This window comes from Ascidia mentula, chromosome 8 (genome assembly GCF_947561715.1).
Source record: "Ascidia mentula chromosome 8, kaAscMent1.1, whole genome shotgun sequence".
Lineage (NCBI taxonomy): Eukaryota > Metazoa > Chordata > Ascidiacea > Phlebobranchia > Ascidiidae > Ascidia > Ascidia mentula.
This window is the reverse complement of record NC_138573.1, coordinates 11,186,396-11,208,613: the sequence shown is the minus strand read 5'-3', so window position 1 is coordinate 11,208,613 and position 22,218 is coordinate 11,186,396. Positions and strand designations below refer to the sequence as shown.

Here is a 22,218-nt window from a genome sequence, read left to right as displayed (position 1 = left end):
AACATGACAAGTGCACTGATTGCATTTATTCATTGAATCAACAAATTGTTCATTGTTATCATATTCTATTCCCATGTAGCTGCAATGCAAACAAAATGGACATCCACACCCATCGTCACCGGGGTTATTGCATCTGACTTCTTTACATTGCTTACTAATACATTCTACATTACCATCCTGCAAAAATAAAATAAAAGTTATATATTCCAATTCATATATCATTATATAAAAGTGAACCTCGCAATGACACAGATTGCATGTGTTTTCTATGTCTGGAAACTGACTAGTGTTGTTGTATATTTCATCAAAGTATGAGCAGCTATCACACAAGGGACAACCACAAACATCAAGTGTTGGGTGTGTGCATGTGGATGAATGACATGGTCGCTTGCCACACAATACATTGCCATCCTGTTGAAAGAAACAACTAAAATATAAACTAAACCACTGGTTACAAATCAACTGAAACTTGGTTAACCAAGGTCTACTGTGTATATTTTTAAAATAACATTTAATATTATATTATCTGTAAAGGATCACTAACCTGGCAGTAGCAATCAGAGCATTTTTCATCCTCAGGATTAGTAAACGTTTCATGGTTTCTTCTAACAGCACCATCATAAATGCACTCATTACAAACAGAACAATTACATGTTCCCATAGCAGGATTTCTATAAAACCAGTGCAGGTAAGTCTACTCTGTTTATGTGTTTTTTGCTTATGGTTTTAAATTAGTAGTTTGTCTTATTAAAAGGAAATTGCAAAACCTGCAAGATATTTCCAAGCATGTCTTATGGTGGCATTGAATTGAACCTTTTGAGCAAACACATGTTCTACAACTGCTTGTTGGATCAGTAAAAGAGTACCCTTCCTCATACCTCACACCACTGAGTAAACAAGCACTTCCACATACAGGACAACAAGAGTCCTAAATTAAACAAATTGCCATTTAAATGGTATGCCGTTTGCCAACTGTACACAACAATGACAACAATTGTATAAAATGAACAACAAATCGAACAGACATGTGACAAACAACTGTATGGTTTAAGGTAATACTTTTGAATATTAATTTGGTAAAATTACCTGATTTGTAATAGGGTGGCTGCACGCTACATTAAGACACAGTTCCCGCTGGCATGAAACTGAACCTTTATGACAAATACATTCCTGGCAGTTATCATTCCTTGGTCTGAATTGCATTCCATCAGTATATTCCACACCCAAATAAAGACATCCTGAATGTTGAAAAACATTTCATAATAACTTCATAAGGTTTAAGACATCATAGATCTTTATATTATGTACCTAAGCATTGTGGGCAACATTCTCCATTGACAGGATTTAAGCAATCAATTGATGGGCAAACAAGAGGTTGACATGCTACATTGCCCCCAGAACATCGGCATGATGTGCACGCATTTGTCGAATAGCCTGGAAGTTCTTCTTCATTTTGATATTCAATTTTATTTACTACACAGCCTGAAAAAACAGTCATATTTTCTAAAAACTTTAATATCATTTTTTGGGTATCTACCATCACATCGTCGACAACAACTTCTAGTTTGTGGATGAGTGCATTGAAATGATGGACAGATTTTAGGTTGACATGATACTTCACCACTAATACATGTACACAGATTGCAGCCATCATTAAACTGTTCCATGTTTGAATATGTTGCATTGTTATAATTGCACCAACTGTATATTATCAGGTAATTAACAATAAACATCGCAAAAAAGAATGAAACTTTTACACTGACGTCTGTGAATCATGGCATACAGGACAGCACTGTCCCTCCAACAGTTGTGGTACTTTACAAGAAATATTGCACCTTTTGCGAAAGCATCTCACATTTCCATTCTAAATGCAACACAAAATGGTTAAACGCGATTTCTGTTTGGTTCAAAAAACAAAAAAGGTGAATTTAACATACATTGCACTGACACATTCTGCAGGGGTTTAGCGCATGATGGAAATTTTGTCCATTTTCATATTGGTGACCTCTATAGAAACATCCATCACAACTATCTCGACAACACAGGCCATGAGTTGGATGGGAACATGGTGCAGGTGTTATACAACGACGACTGCACGTTGTTTTCCCATCTACAGGAAAAAGTTTCAAAACTAACTGTGAAACCAGCAACTGAATTTAGACCAAAAGTTGCTATACCTGTGCAGCTGCAAGACATGCACTTGTCGTCTGGATGTAAAACAACTTGCCCAGATGGAATAGATAAAGTCTCTGTAATTGTGCAGACTGCTGGGCATGAAGGGCAACATTCTCCATCTTTAACAAGAGCTTGGTCACATTCAACAGGGGGACAAGTTTGTTGGTTACAAATAACTGAGCCATCCTGTGGCAAAAATAGCTACATTATATTTAAGTAAAAGAAAATGATATATAGATTGTTGCCTGTTACATGTGTATGGACATACTGTATAAAACTACTAGTGTAGGTTTGGGTGCAAAAGTGTGGTAATGTAATGAACGAATGCAGATATAGATGACAAAATGCAAATAACTTTTCCTTCAACTTGACATGTTTTCATACTGCAAAAGTTGCATTCCAGTTAGCAAAACAACAAAACTAATTTAACAATTTAATTTAATGTTGGTGATATATTTATAGTAAAAATGTTTTGAATCACATTGCCTCCAATTAGGATCTTCACTTCACGTGTTTTATTACTTCCATAAAATATCCACCAGGCTTGTCAAGTAACTAGTTGTTTGAGCCAAATTATAAACCAACAAAACTTACTTTACAATTACATTGTTCACATGGGTTTTCTGGATGAATAAACTGTTGATGGTTTTCGAAGATCCGATTTAGAAAAGAACACTGTTGACATGCAGGACAGCAGTAACCTGGAACCTGCAAATAATAAAATTACCAACAATTTCTTACAAAAAAATCTTTAGCTTACTTGAGATGGATGAGTGCAATTTGGAGTAGGACAGTCATTTAGTTGACACACAATCTCACCGTCTTTACACACACAACTTGTACAGGCATCTGGAGACCATGTACTACCAGTGTCATATAATACTCCATTAACTTCACACACTAAACAAAAAAATAGCAGGTGGTATATACACTTAGGCTGTATTATTTAATGTTTACCAAGACATGTTGGACAGCATTTCCCCGGTTTAGTGCTTGGGTTGGAACATGATATAGCTTTGCATGTTTCCATGTTACAAGTAACAGAACCATCCTAAACCAAACAATGTAATATAATCTTAAAATTTACTCTTATGTAGCATTTCCTACAATGCATGTGCATGATAAGCAAGCAGATGAATGTGGAGGATTAAATGTTTCTCCATTTCGGTAATTCCTTCTTTCATATTCACACATATTGCATTGCCGGCAACACTGATTTTGAACACGACCAGGATGTGAACAAGAAAGAATAGGACACTGAGAATCTATTCTGTTGCAAATTGTTTCACCCATCTGATCCAATATATAATACAAACAGTAAAGTAAACAAAGTTTGTCCACATTTAAATAAAATACCTGGCAAACACATTTCAAACATGGGTTTCTCATAGAAAAGTATTCGGAACCTTCACCGAATTGTTTTCCCTCATAAGTGCAATTCATACAACTGTAAGTGATAATATAAAGTGACACACAAAAACAAATTTTACCATTGGTAGAAAGATAACACATTACCTTGGACAACAATCTCCCTGCAATGTCACTTGCGATGGGCAGGTAATTGTTTCACATTGTTTAGGTTCACATGACACAGTTCCTTCCTGACAAAATCATTCAGTTATTCCAATATATTTTTGATTTTTCTAGACTGAAGTATTAACTTACTTCACAAATGCAAACATCACATTTCCCGGACATTACAATGTCACCGCTTAAATAGTGACCACCTTCAAATGAACAACCATCACAAGATTGGCAACATGAATCTGGTATGGTTAATGGATTATCACAAGTGGCATGGGGACACCTTTCAGTTTGGCACTGAAGTTGGCCATTCTAAAAAACAACATGTTACATAACCTACATTTTTAAATATGAACTATGTAGATACACAAAAACTTACACTACACAAGCAAGATGTGCAGGGATTGTCAGGAAGCCTCCATGATTCACCTTCAAGATGTTGTTTACCATCATAGAAGCAAGGTTGACACCGAGGACAACATTCTCCAGCCATATCTTGCTGATATTGACAACTAAGTGCTGAGCATTGTTTGGTTATACAAGTTATATTTCCACCCTGAAACAAATGTAAAAATTTAAACCTTTAGAAATGTTTTTTTACTGATCTGAAAAAAAAACATTTGCAATAACCCAGCTAAAGGCCTAACATTTTACACAGATTATTTACCTGGCAAGTACATTTTTGACATGCATCATTATTATCTGCAAACTCTTCCCCATCAAGATATATTCTTGATTTGTACAGGCATCTTGAACAATCTTTACAGCATTGTCCTTTGATTGTAAGACCATTAGTACAACGATTTCTACAAGGCATTGTAGGGCTACATTCAATGTTTCCTTGCTGTACAAATTTTTTTCAAAGACATTTTTTAACTTTAAAAAATATGTGCAGCCAAACCTGTAAAAGCTATTTCACTTACTCTGCAAATGCAACTATGGCAACTATCTTCTGATCGCCATGCTTGATAATTTCGATAAAAATGACCATCATAAGTGCACCCACTGCAGGTTGGACAACAGCCATCTTCACTACGTGTCGGACGTGGGCAGTTTCCAACAGAAAAACAAGCAGTTCCTCGGCATTGGATTTCATTTTCCTGATGCAATATATATTTTTCATATGATATGACCAATTATCTTTGAATAATTACCACACAAGTGCAGTTTCTACATCTTGACCCCAAAGGATGAAACGATTCTCCATTTAAATAAAACCTGTTTTCATGCTCGCAACCTGTACACAATTCACACATGAAAAAAATGTATATATATATATATATAGTGAATATAGATTTAAGAAAATAATTACTCACATCTTCAACATAAATACATGTAAATAAGGCACAGACATGCTTTGTTGCTCATGCCTATTTTATAAAAATACATGCAATGCCACTATTACCAAGCAGTAAAAAAGCAAATTCATACCTGTTATTAATTATTATAAAACTCCATGTTTTGGTGTGCAAGCAATTCATCACAGTATAAAAAAAACCATCACAATATAAAAAGTTTATTAAGGTGACCTTGTGCAATACAGTTTTACACTTTGGCAAGGAAAAACAAACAGAACACTCAAATATAACAACAGATATATTATAAGGCAAACTAATACTGTAATATAAAAAAACAAAACATTCATGCTATCATATCCAGGCAAAAACAAACTTTTGGCTTTAGATAATACTGCATATCAACTATTTTTGTTTATACTTAGAACTTTTCTACAAATCTCACTAATTATTGCAACATATCTTCTTCATTTATCAAATAATCATAGGTATCACGATAATGATCAGTCAAAGGAAACTCTTCGCCTTGTATGTCTTCAAATGTGCTTTCAGCAAAACTGTCTTCCATATTCTCAATATCTATGTTAAGGTATGCCAAAGAATCTTCAATTTTCTTATCTTGAGAAGCATCTGTGTCAAAACTATAATCATTCATTAACATGTTATTTATGTTGCTTTCTTTGTCTTCTACAGAATAACTATCAGAGTATTCTTCAGAAAAGTATCCAAAGTCCAATGATTCGGAGATGTCATCTAACTCATAGTCTTCACTTAAAAATTTAGGAGCATCAGTTCTTAGCTTTTTTTTGACTTCTAAAGACTCATTAATAGTTTTGCTGTAGGTTTCATTGCTATTTGTGGAAGAGTTTGCATGAGTTTCTTGCAACAGATTTCCTGCTGAAGTAGATGTTATTTTTTCTTTGGGTTCAGCCTTGGTCAAATTTTTCTGTGATCCCCCAGTTTTATTTAATCTAGGAGATGTCTGAATAAGAATTTGATTCCTTTTATAGTTTAGGTATCTTTCATACACATCCAAAAAGTGGTCCTGTTTGACTGCAGTTTTTGGATGTTTAGGTTGCGCATGATGAAAATTGGCTAGTGTTAATGGTGATGATTCATTCCCACTTTTTCCAAGTGTGGTTTTAGAAAAATTCGCCTCGTAAGTATCTGCAACTTGCAAAATCATACAATAAAATTCAGTTTTAAAGAGACAATATCTTCTCAGGTTTATAACTTAATTTTGGAAATAGGGTATAACATCAGGAAGAATGAATTCTTCAAAATAGTATTAAGTGTGATAGGTATCATAAATATACTTTTTCAGTTTTACAATAAACTATTTGATTTGTATTGAATATTTTTCAAATATTTGATTTGTATTGAAATATCTGATTTAATGAATTAACGCATATTTTGCAAAACATAAATATTGCATTACTTACTGTTTGGTTTCAAATCAGTAAGTGGCATTCTTTCAAAAAGCTTTTATATAATCACATCATATTTCCAAACATTAATAGTAAGCATGACTAAAGATGACTGCCAAAGAGAAGCATGTTGTGTGGCTTTTTTAATCCGGGATTTATATTGAAAATAAATTAATCTTCTCTTCATTTTTTTAAATTTGTTTAAAACTTGAAATTGCAATCCTTTTAACACTAATATCTCGTTCATTTTTTGACAAACTTTAACATTATATGCATGACATTTTAGTCAACCAACAATTTTGTTCAAATGGTAAAGCAAACATAAACTAAAACTAGTATATGGTAAAAGTTAATATTGTAATAAGTATTAAAACAGTTTTCAAATCTAAAGTTTTACAATGTATGCAAAACAGCCATTCAAATACATTAGGTGTTGTATCATTGCAACAATTAGTTTGGTGAACATTACGCAAGCACGTGGTGGTAGTAAAATGGATTATATGTGACTTCACAAACCATGCAAATAAAAAAAAATTAAGTTAGTTACGGAAAACATCACATAACAGTTACCTTCTTCACACACAGGACAACAGCTACCATGGGGCTTTGTTTGTCTTTGACAACTTAATGGTGGACATTGTTGAGCTACACAGTTGACGTTACCTAACTAACAAGGAAGTCTAAATGAACCATAACATTTTCACACAAAAATGCAAACTTAGTTAACTTACACTACATAAACATCTTAAACATCCATTTGTAAACTGTTGACCATTTCTTAAAACTCTACCATGGAAATTGCAACCAGTACATGTTGGACAACATTGAGATTGCAGGACAAGTGGATGTGAACATTCAACTTGTGGGCATGTAATTTTAGAGCAGTTCATAAAATTATCCTGTATTAAGTGAAGTTTTAACCATATTCAAATATGAAACACATGTTTTTACCACACTTACAGTACAGGTACATAATTGGCAATCATCTGACATCCATTTCTGACCTTCACCGTGTTCACCACAACTTGTTGGACAGGAAGGACAACATTCACCAGGTAATTTTATGGGATTTCTGCATGGAGTGGGAGGACAATTATTGTTTGTAGTTCTGCAAGTTACTGATCCTCGCAGACATTGGCACATATCACAATTTCCATGCCTAAAGTGTTCCCCATTGTTGTATTTTGTTCCATTGAAAAAGCATTCTGAAAAAGGGTCCTTTTTAACAAAAGTTTTGCTACAAGTAAGGATAACATACTTGAACAAGATTCACAACATTCTCCTGTCTCTACAACAGGGTGGGAGCAGGAGATGCTTGCGCACGATTTTCTATTGCAGGAAATCATTCCACCCTGACATACACATGATTCACAGAGTTTTTGCCATATTGCCCCTTCAGGGTATACTTTGTGCATTTTATCAATACACCCTGAAATATAATCAAATTTATAGAGACAGAACAGCAACAAATATCAAAATTGCACATAAAAATATATGTTGACATAAGATGACTAATCATATAAACTAGATATAAACTAAAACACTAATTAAATAAGAGGAAGTATATATTTTGTTGAAACAAGAAAAACATTTTTGTAGGCAGTTGTTTTATGCATGAAAGGCCAGGGTTGTGAAGTCATGTGAAGATTACTTGACTTGAATCCGACTCAGCGAAAATATTTTTGTTCAACTCCAAATCCTTTCGTATAAATGTTGATAACTTGGTTGCAATTATGACATTACTAATATTCAGAGTATAAATAGACTGGCCCATATTGTTATTAACACTGTCATGTTAAAATAAGACGTTTCGACATGATGACATAAGTTTTTGTCGAAACGTCTTATTTTAACATGACAGTGTTAATAACAATATGGGCCAGTCTATTTATACTCATAATTATGAGAAAACCCGTGAGTTGTGTTACTAATATTCAGATTTGATATTTAAATCCGAATCATTTTATTTTGCAACCTCACTACAAATTTGATGTTACCTAAGTCGCTGGCCATAATTACAACAGGTAAATGTTTTTGGGGTTATTTTTTCTGACCCTACACAAAAATCAACAACTCCGTCTCAACTCCACATTCCTGATGAAGATTACACATGTTACACAAAAATATAAAACTTATTTATAAGTCTACCGCAAACCACTTTGGGTGTACAGTACACCTCCTACATCTGGTAAGTTGCCGCCTATGTCAAAAAACAAAACAGTACTTACCAAAACACACAATACTCTCCCCAGTGCTTCCATTAAAAAATTGTGGATAGCATGTCCCGCATCTTTTTGTCTTACACTGAGCTTGGGGGTTACTTGCACACTGGGATTCCCCACAATAATCTTTGTCACACTCAACTAGTGGTGTTCCTGAATTGAATTATTTTTAATTATTGCTGACTACTCTATGTTGTGTAATTTTGCTTGAAACAGTTTAAAAACCAACCTAGAGGACATCCACTGTACCACTGAAGGTCAAAACAAAATTGTTTATCTGGCGTTAAGGGCTTCCACAAGTTCTCCTCAGTGACCGAACTGTTGCGGGTGTTCCAATTCAGATTATAAGCACGCTTCTCTAACCATGCATTTTGATAGGACTGGACAAGCTTCCACTGAAATATGCGTTAATATTGCTATTTAAACAAGAATAAAACATTCCCTACTCAACCTCATATAAATTATTCAACCATTTATGTCCAGTTATTTTTAAAAATTCTGCATTAGCTTTTACACAGAATAATAAAATTATAAACTGACATTGCCAAGCCAACTCTGAGAAATCCATTTTGGTAAGACGGTCACAGGTTGACAAATTCGCTTGATATGGTACAAATGATTAGGCTGGAGATTTTTGAATTGTATTTGAGCAAAATAAAAGTATCGCATGTAATAAGGACCTATCGAGTAGTAGTTACATCTGTCATTGTCATATCCTTGTATATTGTACCCAAATGGTGTGTAACTATAAAAAAATGCCTAAGTTACAAGAAAACAAAATAAAATGACTGTTACAAATTGTGTAACACTGACCCATTATGGTCCAGACCATACTTGTCATATCCATATTTATTATACCCATACTCATCAAACAATGATGCTATCTGTCCTATATCAACACCAACATCGTATGTTCCATTTTTAAACATCCCAAATGCTGATTTGTAATTTCTATCAAATCCAAACTGGTCAAAACCAGACTGATCATAGCCCTCAATATCAATGCCATCTCTAAAAATATTGTTGAAGTAAATAATTGTAATTCCAAATCAGTGAAATCCTTTTTTCAGAAATCCCAGATGTTGTGGTAAAAAATGAAGCTAAATTCAAAAGGGGGACCAGTGTTTGATATACTCTGGTCTTTAGGCCCAGTATTATGCAGTGGAACAATCTATTTCAGCATCTTCTAATTTTCAGTGCTGATGCTGCCAGACATGTTACTTAAACTTCCACCTGATCTTCATCGAGGAAATTGCATGCAACTACAACTTATCTTGGCAAAAATTCATTCAAGCACAAAAACCCAAAAAAATGCTAGTTTTAGATAAAGTTACTTTAAAACTATACAAAAAGGCAATCCAAATGTAATAAAGTTGACTAAACCTGTTGAAGTCAGACTTCAAAAAACCAAATCTGTCCCATCCCTGTGGATCAAAACCAGATCTGTCATACCCATCTGACAAATAACCTGAACTGTCATAAATATTTCTTTCATCAACATTTCCCAAATGGTCTAGACCCTGTGCATTGAAACCTTCTACATCATATCCTGAAATAAACCACAGTTGTCACAACACATGAAAACTTTTTTTTAGCAAATTGTGAGATACCATTGACATCAAAACCATGTCTATCAAAACCGTCCATGTTTCTAGCAAGTGAGTGTCTGGTGTTAGTTAAGTTGCATGGGGACCCAATGGTAGGAGGGACGTAGTATACACAAATTTGCTTGCGAGTGGAAAGAACATCATCAGGAGTAACATCAAATGGCTCCAACATTTGGTATCGGTGCAAAATTGGATACCTTGATATTCCTTATGACAAAAAAATATAAATTACAGAATTTAATACAATTTTATAAATCATTAAACCTTCAGGATTTTTCGTTTGCCACTCTGTCCAAAGCAAATCCATAAATGCCCAATGTGACAAAAACAGTGGATCATAGGGACTAAATGGGGAAATCATGTGACCACCAACCCAGAGGTGAAACAGGGCAGAAAATGTTTCTAGTTGGATTCTAGTAATAAACAGCATACTTTTGGTAGATAAAATCAACTAGCTTTGTTACCATGACACAATTTATTTCTTTTACATGTTCAGCAAATTTAGGGAGTTAAAAAGATATTAAAAAATGCCACCTGGTGTTACAAAAGCATAATATTTACTATTTTCTATATATCACTTCTTTTTGCATAAGTTGCTTTACAAAAGCATGTTTTTCGTAAAATTGTCATCTTGCATGCCTTTACTGTACATGTTAATTTACTGCCATTTGCATCTCCAGTTGTAAGGTTTGAGCTGAACGTATGCAGAATATAGGTTATATACCTAAATGACTCATAGCTTGGTTCATGTAAAAGAATTTGTATATCAACAGCATCTGGAAGAGAGACTGATGCATTGAACTGTCGTCGAATACAAGGTTGCCAAATTTTTGAACCTCCAAATGAGTGGTATCTGGTAAATATCATCCAATTGGATAAATATTACTGCTCAATTGGATAAAACAATATTTAGTTACAGTTTTTAGTAATATTATGTATACCTCACACAGTTAGTGCCTTTTTCACCATTACCACCAAAATATTTTACACTCCAAACATAGGATGCATTTAAAGACCCCACATCAATAGTCCAGTCGAAGTATGGTATAGAAACATCACAATCAGATTGTTTTCTAAGCTCTCTTTCCACACTTGCCAAGTAATGCCTAAAAAAGTCTTTCATTTGACAAAAGCAAGTTGATAGCTTATGTTTGTACCTATGCCAAGGCAAGGAAGTACTTCCGCCATTTGCTGATTTCATGTGTTGGGAATGAATGCTGACATAATAATCCCACTCTCCCGACAAATAAACTTTTTGTAAAGCCAATGAATACTTTTGCAGTTCACCTATCAAAAGCAATATTGTAGAATTAAGTGAATATAATACAGAAACAAAACATGTTATAGCCAACAGAAAAACATTCTACCATTTGTTAAATCTCTAATCTCCTTGCGCATTGCAAGTTTTCTGCAGACACAGTTCATGCTTCCTGCTAGTGTACATTTACAAGTTTGACATTCAAAAGTGACGGTTTCACCAATTTGGTAAGTATTTCCTAAAAATAAGTTTTTTTAGCGATATTAACATGTTTACATGTATAATCTATATTCAATGATATCTATATTCTACATTGATCTTCAGTTATAAGCCTCATCTTACACAGAGTAACACCAAAATTACCATTGAGCTCGCAACCACATCGACTACCACAGCTCACTTCATTACAAGACAATCCAGCAGAAAATGCAACAACCTAAAAAAGCATGATTGAGCAAAAAGTTTTGTGATGTTCTATTACATGTAATAGCTATTTTCTTTATTTTTTAGAAGAATTTAATTTGAATACAGGAAAAAGATTGAAACAAAACATAATGTTTCGCAAACTTGGTGCTGCTTAACAAATTAAATGTTTTCAAGAACAATACAATAGCTTATGACAACTTGCTGCAAAAAAAATTTGCTACAAAATGTAAGGTAATGCTCCATAAAAAAATATCAGAGAATAACTTCAGATAGATAGTAACTACACCTCAGAAATATTGGTCAACATAGGAAAAACTATCAATCAGTACTACACTAATCATGTAATATAGGCCAGTGCAGCAAAAAATGAAAAACTTGGGTTATCAAGTCGAACATTTTTATATAGACAAAGAAATGGGGGGGGGGTAACTTTTTACTTGTGATAGATAAACAAAAAAAACACAATCAGTCTAAAAATGTATGGTTAATGCTAAAACAACATAAAATTTTGTAAAATATATTCTCTGAGTAAACTCATTCAATGAGTAAACTTTTATCCTCACCAGCACACAACTACACAAATTACCTCAAATGGGTGTGACATAGATTGACAGTCATCAAGGGCCATTGAGCGGCATTCATATGAATAACTATGGTAAAGTCCCATTCGGTTATATCCATTTAAGTCCAAACCATTGCAATTATGACCTATATTTTGTATACAAACAGAACATTCAACGTGATTCTTCCACTATAAAGCGAAAACCCATTACCAGATCTGTCAAATCCATTATGATCATAACCACTTTCATCATACTCAGTCAACTGATCATATTCTCCCAGTCTATTAAATCCTGTTCTATTATATCCAGTTATTCTATGATAACCATCCCAGTCATACCCCTGTCTATCCAACCTGTAAGAAAAAAAAATTAACCATAGCTAAAATAATACAATGATAATTTACTTACCCATTTTCGTTGTACCCATAAATATTGAAGCCATCGGGTCCAAAGCCTTTGTGACCTAATATTTGATTGCCATATGGCATAGAGTTGTGAGGTGATCGTTTTTGTCCAGCTCTGAAAAATGTATTTTTTTCTTGTAAAACAATTTACAGAGTGCAAAGTATCTGGAGTTAAGTAGTCTAAATAAAAAAGCCAAAGCTAGAATGCTGTTCATCATAATGCTGGTAAACATTTTGAACTCATACATGGTTTATCATCAGTACTCAAATTATTTAGACAACTTCCAGAATTATCTAAATTTCTTCCAAATGGGTATTCCAGTGTTTTTATTGGTTTGTGAGAAAATAACCGTTAGTAAAACACAGGTGTTGGCAAACTTTTGAATGTCACATGTCAGGTGACAAATTATGTCATCAACATTTTAATGATGTCGGGTGCCTATATGTGCTTCCAAAAATATATTGACCTTATTTTAGTCACCACTGCGCCACAACCTCCCTACTACGTGAATGTATGAAATTTATTGGTAAATTCATCCAATTCCCAAATATTAGGGCACATTTTGGCCTTTCTTTCTAATGCAACACTATCCAGGAATTATGTAATAAAGTATGAACTCATAAATCAATTGAAGTTTCATAAATATTCCTAACCAGGGGTTGCCAACCAGTATAAAACATGGTAAAATTTATCAAGCATAAACAAAGCTATCGTAAAAATTAAAAAAATGTTATCAACTGTCAATGCTTTTAATCGCTCAAACAAGAACAAATTAGTCCCAGTGTGTGTTAATAATATCTTTAGCCTGTGCAAGTATTTTTTATACAGTGTAAATATTCAGAAGAAGAAACAGCAAGTAAAATCGTGACATATAAAAACAGTATTCTAAAACAATACAAACTTTGCCATAGCAAAAACAAATACGTGTTTAGTTGATCGTAAGCCGAGTTTATGAAGATTTTTAGCTCACAATTTGGAGCAGTTTACAACCACGGGTGGCTTAAAATTTTTTGTATGGGTTCTGTGTTTACTAAAATTCACCTTTACCAAACTCTTACACACCAATTTATTTGTTGTACACGGTTTCCAGCCAACTTACAATTTCTAGGAACAGATTTAGTGAAGATACATTACTTTTAAAATTTATGTGCAGCTTACATTAGAGGGTGGCTATTAGGGAGGCTACAGCTTACAAGCAAATTTGGAACCTTTAAAATAACAACCAATTTTCAAAGTAATGAGATTTGAAGAGAAAAAAAAATTGCAATACCTGTTGTATCCTTGGGTGTTAAATCCATATTTGTCAAAACCATGTGAATCAAATCCAATCAGTTGTGACACATTGGATATTTTTTTGTAACAGCATGCTCCAACAGAACAACGTAAATCACATGCCTAGATAGTTTACGTTACCAAATACAATTTGTAAAGATGTGTAAAAACTACCTGTTTGTTTGGAAAGTTGTTTGCATTTCCATTGCAGCCAGAGTATTGAAATGAAATACACTTGCTAGACTCAAAACTAAAATACCATCTCTCTGCGAAATTCTATGCACAAAGAGGAAATACATAAGATGATATGAAAAATGAAAATTTTTACTATCGCTGTTTTTCAAAAACTTTTAGCCTAATAACTGTAATTGAATTTAAGCAAGTATAATACGAGCAAAACCGGATCAAGTTAAACCAAGGTAACCTTGCAGACTGTTGATCACACACCACATAGCATCTACAGAGTTGACTGTTATGTTTTGAACAATTCATAGAAATGCTATTGCTGTGATTGAATAAAAAATTCGCTTTAGTTTCAACACCTTAACCCAAATGTTTTAAGCCTTTTCATTTGACATGACATGAAGTTTCTATCCCATTTTACCAGGTGAGGTGGTGTCATAATTTGTTTGTGTAACTGCCATTTATGAATTAAATCTTTTCTGTAGTACTTCTAAAGCAAATGCATCTAATGCATTGCTGTGAGCATAAAAAAACATACAACACTAGACCAAAAAGAAATTTCTTACATTGCAATTTCCAGTAAATTTTGGGAGTGTGCAAGTATCTGCAGCCTGCTGCTCACAAAGTGAACCTGCATACTGTGGAAGACAATCACATGAAAAACGCTCAGCAGCTGATGAGTATGGTGATGGATGACATGTACCACCATTTAAACAAGGATTTGATATGCAAGGGTCTGTAACCAAATAAACAAAATCATGCATGTTTATACAACCAACATCTAACGTAAACAGCTAAAAATGTAAATAACAATATTTAAATTTAGATGTTGGGAACAAAAAATATATGCATACTTTCACAATTAACACGCCTGCCATCTAAATAAAATTCTGAAGTGCAGGCATCCCCACACACATTGATGTGACATTTTGCTGTTGGGTGCAAAGGACAATCAAGATTGTAACAAGGGTTTGTTTGGCAAGTTGCTGGGTAAGTTCCTTCCAAGCAAGGACACCATGTCAACAAAGCATCAACATCCATACAAAATCTTTAATTGGTATAAAATCATGTAGTTGCAAATAAAAACAAATTATCTTGAAGATAGGTTACCGTTGTGAAAAAGTTGTGTTGCCACTTGACTGTGTTTTTAACCTGGTATGTGAACCCAAAGGTACAACCCAGTTGTTTTTGATGTAGGAAGAAGGTAACATTTGTAGCTTTCCACAATTCCTGGATAATGTCATAAGAAAGCGTACAGGTTGTACTGAAAGAATTTTCCATAACTACAATTAAAGAACATTTTGTATATTTTGGATGTATATCGATAAGAAAATAACGCACAAGCTTGCTCTCACCTTATGTCTGTAATACAAAACATGAGGTCCATTAAAAAAGTTATTGCAAGCATCTAGGTTATAACCAGATGCTGTAAAACCAAACCGATCAATACCAGCCACAGTAAAACCTAGTAATACAGGACATGAACACAAAAAGAAATACACATCATCCTATAAAATGTACTACCATCTCTTGTAAAGCAACAATCACTAAATCCAGTTTCTTGATCAAAAAAATCAGAGTGGTCAATTCTGCCAGTTGGTGAAACACCATAAATATCAAATCCATTTTTATCAAAACCATTTGTATCCAAACCATATCTATTCACACCTTGATGGTTAAATCCTAAAAATGCATGGAGCAAATGTAAGTAGTGATTAACACTACAGAAAAACTAATAGGTTGTACTATGTAAGCATAAAACGTTCAAGAATAACTACTTAGTGGAATTTCATTATTTACTTTAAAATTAATAAAACAGACACCAACCGTATGTATCAGATCCATCACGATTGTACCCATTCTTAAATCCAAACCGGTTATAACCCATACGATCAACTCCAGATCTGTTGTAACCTTCAGCATTGTAACCATTGTACTGGTAGATGTTTCGATAATCTTGTCTGCCATATCGATCCAATCCCAACACATTAAATCCATCATGGTCAAACCCTTGTCTAATACAATAGATCAATTATATGAAATAACAGTTGTCAATTTACGCTGTTCAACTATAGGTTACAAACCTATTAAAACCATCAGCATTGAATCCATACATATTGAAGCCATCAGGGCCAAAGTTGCTTGATAAATCTGACATGTTGCATGGGTGTGTTTCTTCGCTATAGATATATGATGTGCATGCTCCAGACTTTATAAACTGATTTGTAAAACCAATTGGAGCATTATTCAAAATTCCTGACAGCTAGGGGAAAAGAGGCACTTGTAAAGATGTGCAAGATAATTATTTTGTTATTTCATTGATGTAAAAAGAAAACAATTTAACCAAACATTGTCGAACCTCAGTTGAATTATTGCGCTTTTGCCATTCCATATATAAGTAGTCAATGTAGGCATGAATGGAGTAAAATATAGGGTCATATGCACTACTGGTCCTACTCATATCCCCACCTGCATTGCAGACAGTGTTAATAAAATGGTGTATCAATTTATGTATTGTAAAACAGTTTTACCAATAAAAGCTTTTACATGAGAAATTACATTCAAAAGATTGTTGCTTAGCTGAAGGTCGCTGGTAGTTGACATTGCCATTGCAACATCCACAATGTTTGGAATTGTTACTGATCTATTAAAATGACGAGACAGACAAGGTTCCCATGCAACTGCAAAAAAAGTTGGAGCCCCATTGATTTCAAGTATTTACCACAAATCAATAAATGTTAACATACTTGCTGTATTCTGATGGAAGACTCTAAAGGGATTATCAGGTATGCAACTGCCCTCACCACCAAAATAATTGGGTTGCCATACTACTGAATCATCAAGTTTGCCTGAACGGAATGTTTTATGTGAACAATGTGACAACATAATATATAAACGCCCATTATTACAGCAATTACCTGCATCAATGGTAAAGTCAAAGAAAGGAATAACAACATCACAATGTGATTTTTGCAACATCATTTCAACTTTTTTTAAAAATGCTCTATTCCATAGAAGAAAATATTGCCCAGACTACAAAATGCACAGTGTTATAGGTTATAAACCTTACACATATCTGTAATTTTAAGACCTGAGCAAGTGGTGACATGTTTGCATATTCATCTCTAAAAACATCCCAAATATTTCCACCACCCTCGAGTTCAGTCATTTTCAAATTTCGGACAGCAGAGTGAAATTTTTGCATATCCAAGGATGTCATCTGCCTTATTTCCCTGTAAAGTAAAACGTTTTATGATTTGCAATACAAATAGGGCTTGCAAACTGTAGTTACCTTCGAATAGTTGGATTTGTACAGGAACATGACACAACACCCCCAGTACTACAAGTGCAGTCATTTCCACATTCAAGTGAAATGGCAGATCCAGTTTCATATTCAGTCCCACCAAACTATAAAACACATACTTAAATATTTATAATAAAAGTTTTTGCACAAATTATGAACGTACCATACAAGTTTCAGCAACCCCACACGATGTTTGTGAGCACTGGTCTCCAGTTTTGAATGAAATCACCTGCATTGTTTTTACACAAAGAACAAAATACCCAAAATAATGAATCATGTGCAAAATTCATTCATTAATATACCTGAAATTCAGTGTGCCTTTCAATGTTTGTTCTTTTGCATTGACTAATTGACCTTTTCCTACAAACAGTTTCAAGTGCGCGGAAATTAGACTTTCTCAGCAGACAACAAGCTCCAACCATACATCTCTGTCTGCATTCTTGACGAGAATTGAAGTTGTTTGCATTTCCCCCACACCCTAAATTTGTAAAAATAATATAAATTGAAAGTAAAGTGGAAGCCAATAATGACCAGTGAGCTACAGACAGTGCACGTTATCAGGTGATGGACAAGTTTTAAAACCATCAATAAAGAAGGTAGATAGAATAAGTAGTGTTTAGGATGTCTAGCACAAGGTCTTCATTTTATCCATACTATGCCCTAGCCAATAAAACAGGCTGGAATTGAAGGGTCTAAAACAGGGCAACGTTAAAAAACATATTTGTTATGTTTAATGCATTTGTGCATATCTATGAGAGATTCAGTTGGTCTGCGCTTCTCCTCCTATGATTACTGGTATAATATTTCACAACATAGTTTTTTTTATGACTTTCCAGATTTTGTGAGTCAATTGATACAGCAAAGGTTTTTAAGGAAGTTATAAGTTGTACAAAAAGTTAAAAAGGCAATTTGGAAGCTTGTTCATGTAAAGTGCAAGTTGTTATTTACACCACAGCATATGGGTATATAATGAATGGAAACATAGGCGTCCCAACGATAAACACACAAGATCTGTCTACGACACAACAAATAAGTACCTGTTGGCATATCGTACTGCGAGACTGACGATGCAACAACCTATGTAAGCGAAATTAGGTCAACATATTTCGTGTGCGTCGTGTAAGAAACACATTTTTTTTAGGTCTTTTTTCTTGGAACGTTGCAAATGCGACGCGTTACATGGTGCGGACAGACGCGCGTAATAGCCACTTGTTTTTTTGAAAAACCTGGGGGGGGGGCGTCCCCTGATTAAACGCCTATGGTTGGAAATCTTATTTATATTAATGAATCAATAAACACGTCATTTTGCTAATTGCTTCTAAAATAAAAACATATTCCAAATAATAATCATGGAAAAGCAAATGCGTAACCATACCCTTGTAGGAAAACTGCTTGCAATTTTGTGTATGTTGATCAAAATACCATCTTTGAATATTGGAAGCAGAGGGATTGCTACATCTTGATCCAGTAACTACCGAGTATAAGCAGATATTACATGAAAATTGACATCGGTTACCACGATGAGTTGATGGGCATCTTCACCAAATATAAACATATTTAAAAGGTTTGACAAAATCCTTTGACAAAATATGTTATTTACAAGCAAGATGCAGTGCCATTTACAGATTGACAACTTCCTCCATTTTCACAAGACACTGAGCTGCACCAATTTGTAATAGAACATGTCTTGCCGTAAAACCCCACAGTGCACTGACAAGTAAAGTCTATCAAACAAAGTTATTTTGTTTGTTTCAGCTACTTGAAAAAAGTATCAGACCTTCATTAACTCTTAAGCATGTCCCTCCATTTAGACATGGGTTGGTGTAACATCCATTCACTAACTGACATTCAGTTCCATAATGTGTTGGTGGGCATTGACATGTGTAACTTCTGAATCTTGTAGATGAACATATACCACCATTGAGACATGGATTATTCCTGCACAACAATGCTTTCCACAATGACAATTTTTAATTTAAATAATATATTCATGCAGTAGTTAGCAGTAGCTCAAATGAAGAATTATATAACCTGCAAGAATTAAACTTCTCACATCTTCTCCCATAATGTGAAGGTAAACAGCGACATTCAAACCCATTGTCAAGACTTACACACACTCCACCATTCAAACATGGGTTTTGTACACAATAATCAATAACTTCACATCTATGACCAATGTATGGTTGCTGACATTTGCAGACAAAACTTGTGCCTGAAAGAAAAAAACTTTCTGAAACAAATTTTTAAGTTAACATGTTTCAAATATTTATACATTTGAAATGTTTTGCATTGTATTTCACTACAATCTAAAGACAAAACACAAAATTACCATGCAAACAAAACAAACGAAGATGCAACACAAACGACAAATTAAAAACATCATGTTATTGTACCTGTTGTTGTATTCATTCAACCTATCAAAGATTAAACGTGATACAGCTAGTAAAATGAATAAAAACTTTGCAAATATGTTGTCTCGTAAATATCAATGTTTTTTTGTTCCTAATAGGTGACAAGGAGGAAAATGACAATTGCAGTGGTAGATAATAACAATTTAAACATTTTTTGTTGTGGATAACTTGGATAAATTTTTTTTACCATTATTAGAGCAAGTTCCACTGTTTAGGCAGGGATCAGATGCACAAAGGTCCATAATTTCACAACGTGATCCACTGTATGCATTCTTGCATGTGCATGTAAAGGGTTGCTAAAAACAATCTAGTTACAATATGCTTTAACCCAAACTAAAAACACACTACATTTTCATTTAATGGAGTGTTAGAACACATCCCCTCATTGTAGCAAGGCTTTGCTCGGCAATAATTTGCATGCTCGCACCTGTCCCCATAGTGTGTTCCTCGACATCTACATGTATATTATAAAACATATTTGTCGAAAGAATAATAACCCTATTCAACAAATTTGTATGTACAAACCGACAAGAAAAGCCCAATTCCAAGTTAGTACAAAGACCATTGTTCATGCAAGGCTCAGAGATGCAATGATTGATTGATTCACATGATAAACCAATATGTGTGGTAGGACAAGTGCATCGATACCCATTTCCATTCAGACGATCAGATAACTCACACAGGCCACCGTTAAAACATGGTGAGGAATGACAAGCATCAGAAGTTTCACAGAGTTGACCTACATTTGTTCGTAGTACAAACTACATTTTAGTTTCAATGTATGCAAAATGTACCAGAGTAAGGTGAAGTGCAGGAACAATGAAATCCAGTTGCAGTGTTTTTACACAAGGCACCATTCATGCATGGCTCATCAGCACAACTATCTGGTAATTCACATCTTTTTCCAACATATCCACTAAGACATAAGCATTGAAATTCCTGTAAATACCAGAAATGCCAAGATATAAAACACCTAAATTTATTTCTTATTGCATATTGTATTCAATAAAGTTTTGGTTTACAATTCATGGTGAACAATCGCTGTTGTTTAATGTAATTCAAAAAGACCCTTTCTAAAAACTATACAAAAATGCTATGATTTAGTTAGCAACGTTTTAAAACATATCAGTTTATTTCTTTCAATTAATCAGAACAGTAGCTAATTTGTATAAAAGTACTCCTTGTCAAACTTTGTTTACTGAAACTAATATCATAATTTGCAAAGGTAAAAAATAGCAACAATAAATTATAATTCTGCTTCAACAAAACACAGCAAATGCTGGCATGTACCGCTTGTAAACTTACATTTTTGTTTGTCATTCTTTCACATATTCCTTTGTTTTCACAGGGTGATGGAAGGCACATGTCTTTGAACTCGCAATTATTGCCTGTGAACCCTAGGTGACATTGACAACTATGACCCTGAATATAAAAACAATAATTTGCGTGCACATTCCAAACAAAGTAACTTACGTTGCTGTTATTTATGCACATTCCACCATTTTGACAAGGTTGTAAAGAACACCAATCCCGTAGTTCACAATGTCTGCCAGTATATCCTAAAAGGCATTCACATCTATACTGTGTACGGTGAGCAATACATGTACCTCCATTTTGGCAAATATTAGAATAACAATGATCAATAAATTGACATAAATTCCCATGAAAACCACCTACACACCTAAAAGTAGAATACAGTTGATGGATAAGACCAAAAAAATATATATATTTTTATAAATATATTATGAAAAAATAAGCTTTAGATCTCTGCTAGACATATCAAAAGAGCAAAAAGTTAGCATCCTGGTAAATGTTTAAAAATACAAATATAAATTTGAATCTACAGTTATACTGTGAAAACTTACTGACAAACAAATCCATTATTTGTTTCTGTGCATATACCTCCATTTTTACATGTTGATTGATCACAAAATCCTAGAAAATCAATAAAATGAGGCTAGTAAGCTCTACGAGGAAAAGCATTTTTAACTTATTAAGTATATCACCACAAAACCCAAAACAAGAAGTGCAACATGTTTGATAAATATCATAAAATATAAATATAAATAACTTTCTATGGATAGTGTGTGTAATTTCAGTTAAAGTCTACATTTGAACACAATATGAGGTTAATCAAAATAACAAG

General features: G+C 33.9%; 1 protein-coding gene across 1 annotated transcript in view; it reads right to left on the bottom strand.

Moving 5' to 3' along the window:
- The window catches only part of LOC145911590 (uncharacterized), a 30,449-nt gene that overhangs the window by 5,168 nt on the left and 3,063 nt on the right, over positions 1–22,218 (bottom strand). The window contains exons 8-75 of the mRNA XM_082998985.1: positions 21,938–22,007; positions 21,546–21,753; positions 21,378–21,494; positions 20,867–21,011; positions 20,598–20,811; positions 20,421–20,526; positions 20,260–20,368; positions 19,693–19,873; positions 19,439–19,599; positions 19,262–19,385; positions 19,037–19,197; positions 17,964–18,139; positions 17,825–17,890; positions 17,650–17,765; positions 17,449–17,590; positions 17,276–17,390; positions 17,105–17,206; positions 16,889–17,038; positions 16,717–16,826; positions 16,442–16,620; positions 16,185–16,372; positions 15,882–16,040; positions 15,713–15,822; positions 15,468–15,640; positions 15,212–15,405; positions 14,924–15,093; positions 14,349–14,450; positions 14,173–14,297; positions 12,906–13,016; positions 12,708–12,850; positions 12,521–12,642; positions 11,872–11,944; positions 11,618–11,746; positions 11,408–11,537; positions 11,192–11,356; positions 10,975–11,103; positions 10,515–10,663; positions 10,254–10,457; positions 10,027–10,192; positions 9,457–9,654; positions 9,184–9,388; positions 8,873–9,038; positions 8,650–8,796; positions 7,680–7,850; positions 7,382–7,626; positions 7,153–7,320; positions 6,992–7,088; positions 4,854–4,936; positions 4,623–4,799; positions 4,367–4,543; positions 4,079–4,255; positions 3,841–4,011; positions 3,691–3,776; positions 3,532–3,622; positions 3,283–3,468; positions 3,133–3,226; positions 2,936–3,075; positions 2,770–2,883; positions 2,178–2,361; positions 1,938–2,110; positions 1,764–1,864; positions 1,538–1,701; positions 1,309–1,482; positions 1,087–1,238; positions 768–928; positions 545–671; positions 238–411; positions 4–177 (exon numbers count right to left, since the gene is read on the bottom strand). Coding sequence (XP_082855111.1) covers positions 4–177; positions 238–411; positions 545–671; positions 768–928; positions 1,087–1,238; positions 1,309–1,482; positions 1,538–1,701; positions 1,764–1,864; positions 1,938–2,110; positions 2,178–2,361; positions 2,770–2,883; positions 2,936–3,075; positions 3,133–3,226; positions 3,283–3,468; positions 3,532–3,622; positions 3,691–3,776; positions 3,841–4,011; positions 4,079–4,255; positions 4,367–4,543; positions 4,623–4,799; positions 4,854–4,936; positions 6,992–7,088; positions 7,153–7,320; positions 7,382–7,626; positions 7,680–7,850; positions 8,650–8,796; positions 8,873–9,038; positions 9,184–9,388; positions 9,457–9,654; positions 10,027–10,192; positions 10,254–10,457; positions 10,515–10,663; positions 10,975–11,103; positions 11,192–11,356; positions 11,408–11,537; positions 11,618–11,746; positions 11,872–11,944; positions 12,521–12,642; positions 12,708–12,850; positions 12,906–13,016; positions 14,173–14,297; positions 14,349–14,450; positions 14,924–15,093; positions 15,212–15,405; positions 15,468–15,640; positions 15,713–15,822; positions 15,882–16,040; positions 16,185–16,372; positions 16,442–16,620; positions 16,717–16,826; positions 16,889–17,038; positions 17,105–17,206; positions 17,276–17,390; positions 17,449–17,590; positions 17,650–17,765; positions 17,825–17,890; positions 17,964–18,139; positions 19,037–19,197; positions 19,262–19,385; positions 19,439–19,599; positions 19,693–19,873; positions 20,260–20,368; positions 20,421–20,526; positions 20,598–20,811; positions 20,867–21,011; positions 21,378–21,494; positions 21,546–21,753; positions 21,938–22,007 — 9,971 coding nt within the window. The remainder of the gene's footprint in view (positions 1–3; positions 178–237; positions 412–544; positions 672–767; positions 929–1,086; positions 1,239–1,308; positions 1,483–1,537; positions 1,702–1,763; positions 1,865–1,937; positions 2,111–2,177; positions 2,362–2,769; positions 2,884–2,935; positions 3,076–3,132; positions 3,227–3,282; positions 3,469–3,531; positions 3,623–3,690; positions 3,777–3,840; positions 4,012–4,078; positions 4,256–4,366; positions 4,544–4,622; positions 4,800–4,853; positions 4,937–6,991; positions 7,089–7,152; positions 7,321–7,381; positions 7,627–7,679; positions 7,851–8,649; positions 8,797–8,872; positions 9,039–9,183; positions 9,389–9,456; positions 9,655–10,026; positions 10,193–10,253; positions 10,458–10,514; positions 10,664–10,974; positions 11,104–11,191; positions 11,357–11,407; positions 11,538–11,617; positions 11,747–11,871; positions 11,945–12,520; positions 12,643–12,707; positions 12,851–12,905; positions 13,017–14,172; positions 14,298–14,348; positions 14,451–14,923; positions 15,094–15,211; positions 15,406–15,467; positions 15,641–15,712; positions 15,823–15,881; positions 16,041–16,184; positions 16,373–16,441; positions 16,621–16,716; positions 16,827–16,888; positions 17,039–17,104; positions 17,207–17,275; positions 17,391–17,448; positions 17,591–17,649; positions 17,766–17,824; positions 17,891–17,963; positions 18,140–19,036; positions 19,198–19,261; positions 19,386–19,438; positions 19,600–19,692; positions 19,874–20,259; positions 20,369–20,420; positions 20,527–20,597; positions 20,812–20,866; positions 21,012–21,377; positions 21,495–21,545; positions 21,754–21,937; positions 22,008–22,218) is intronic.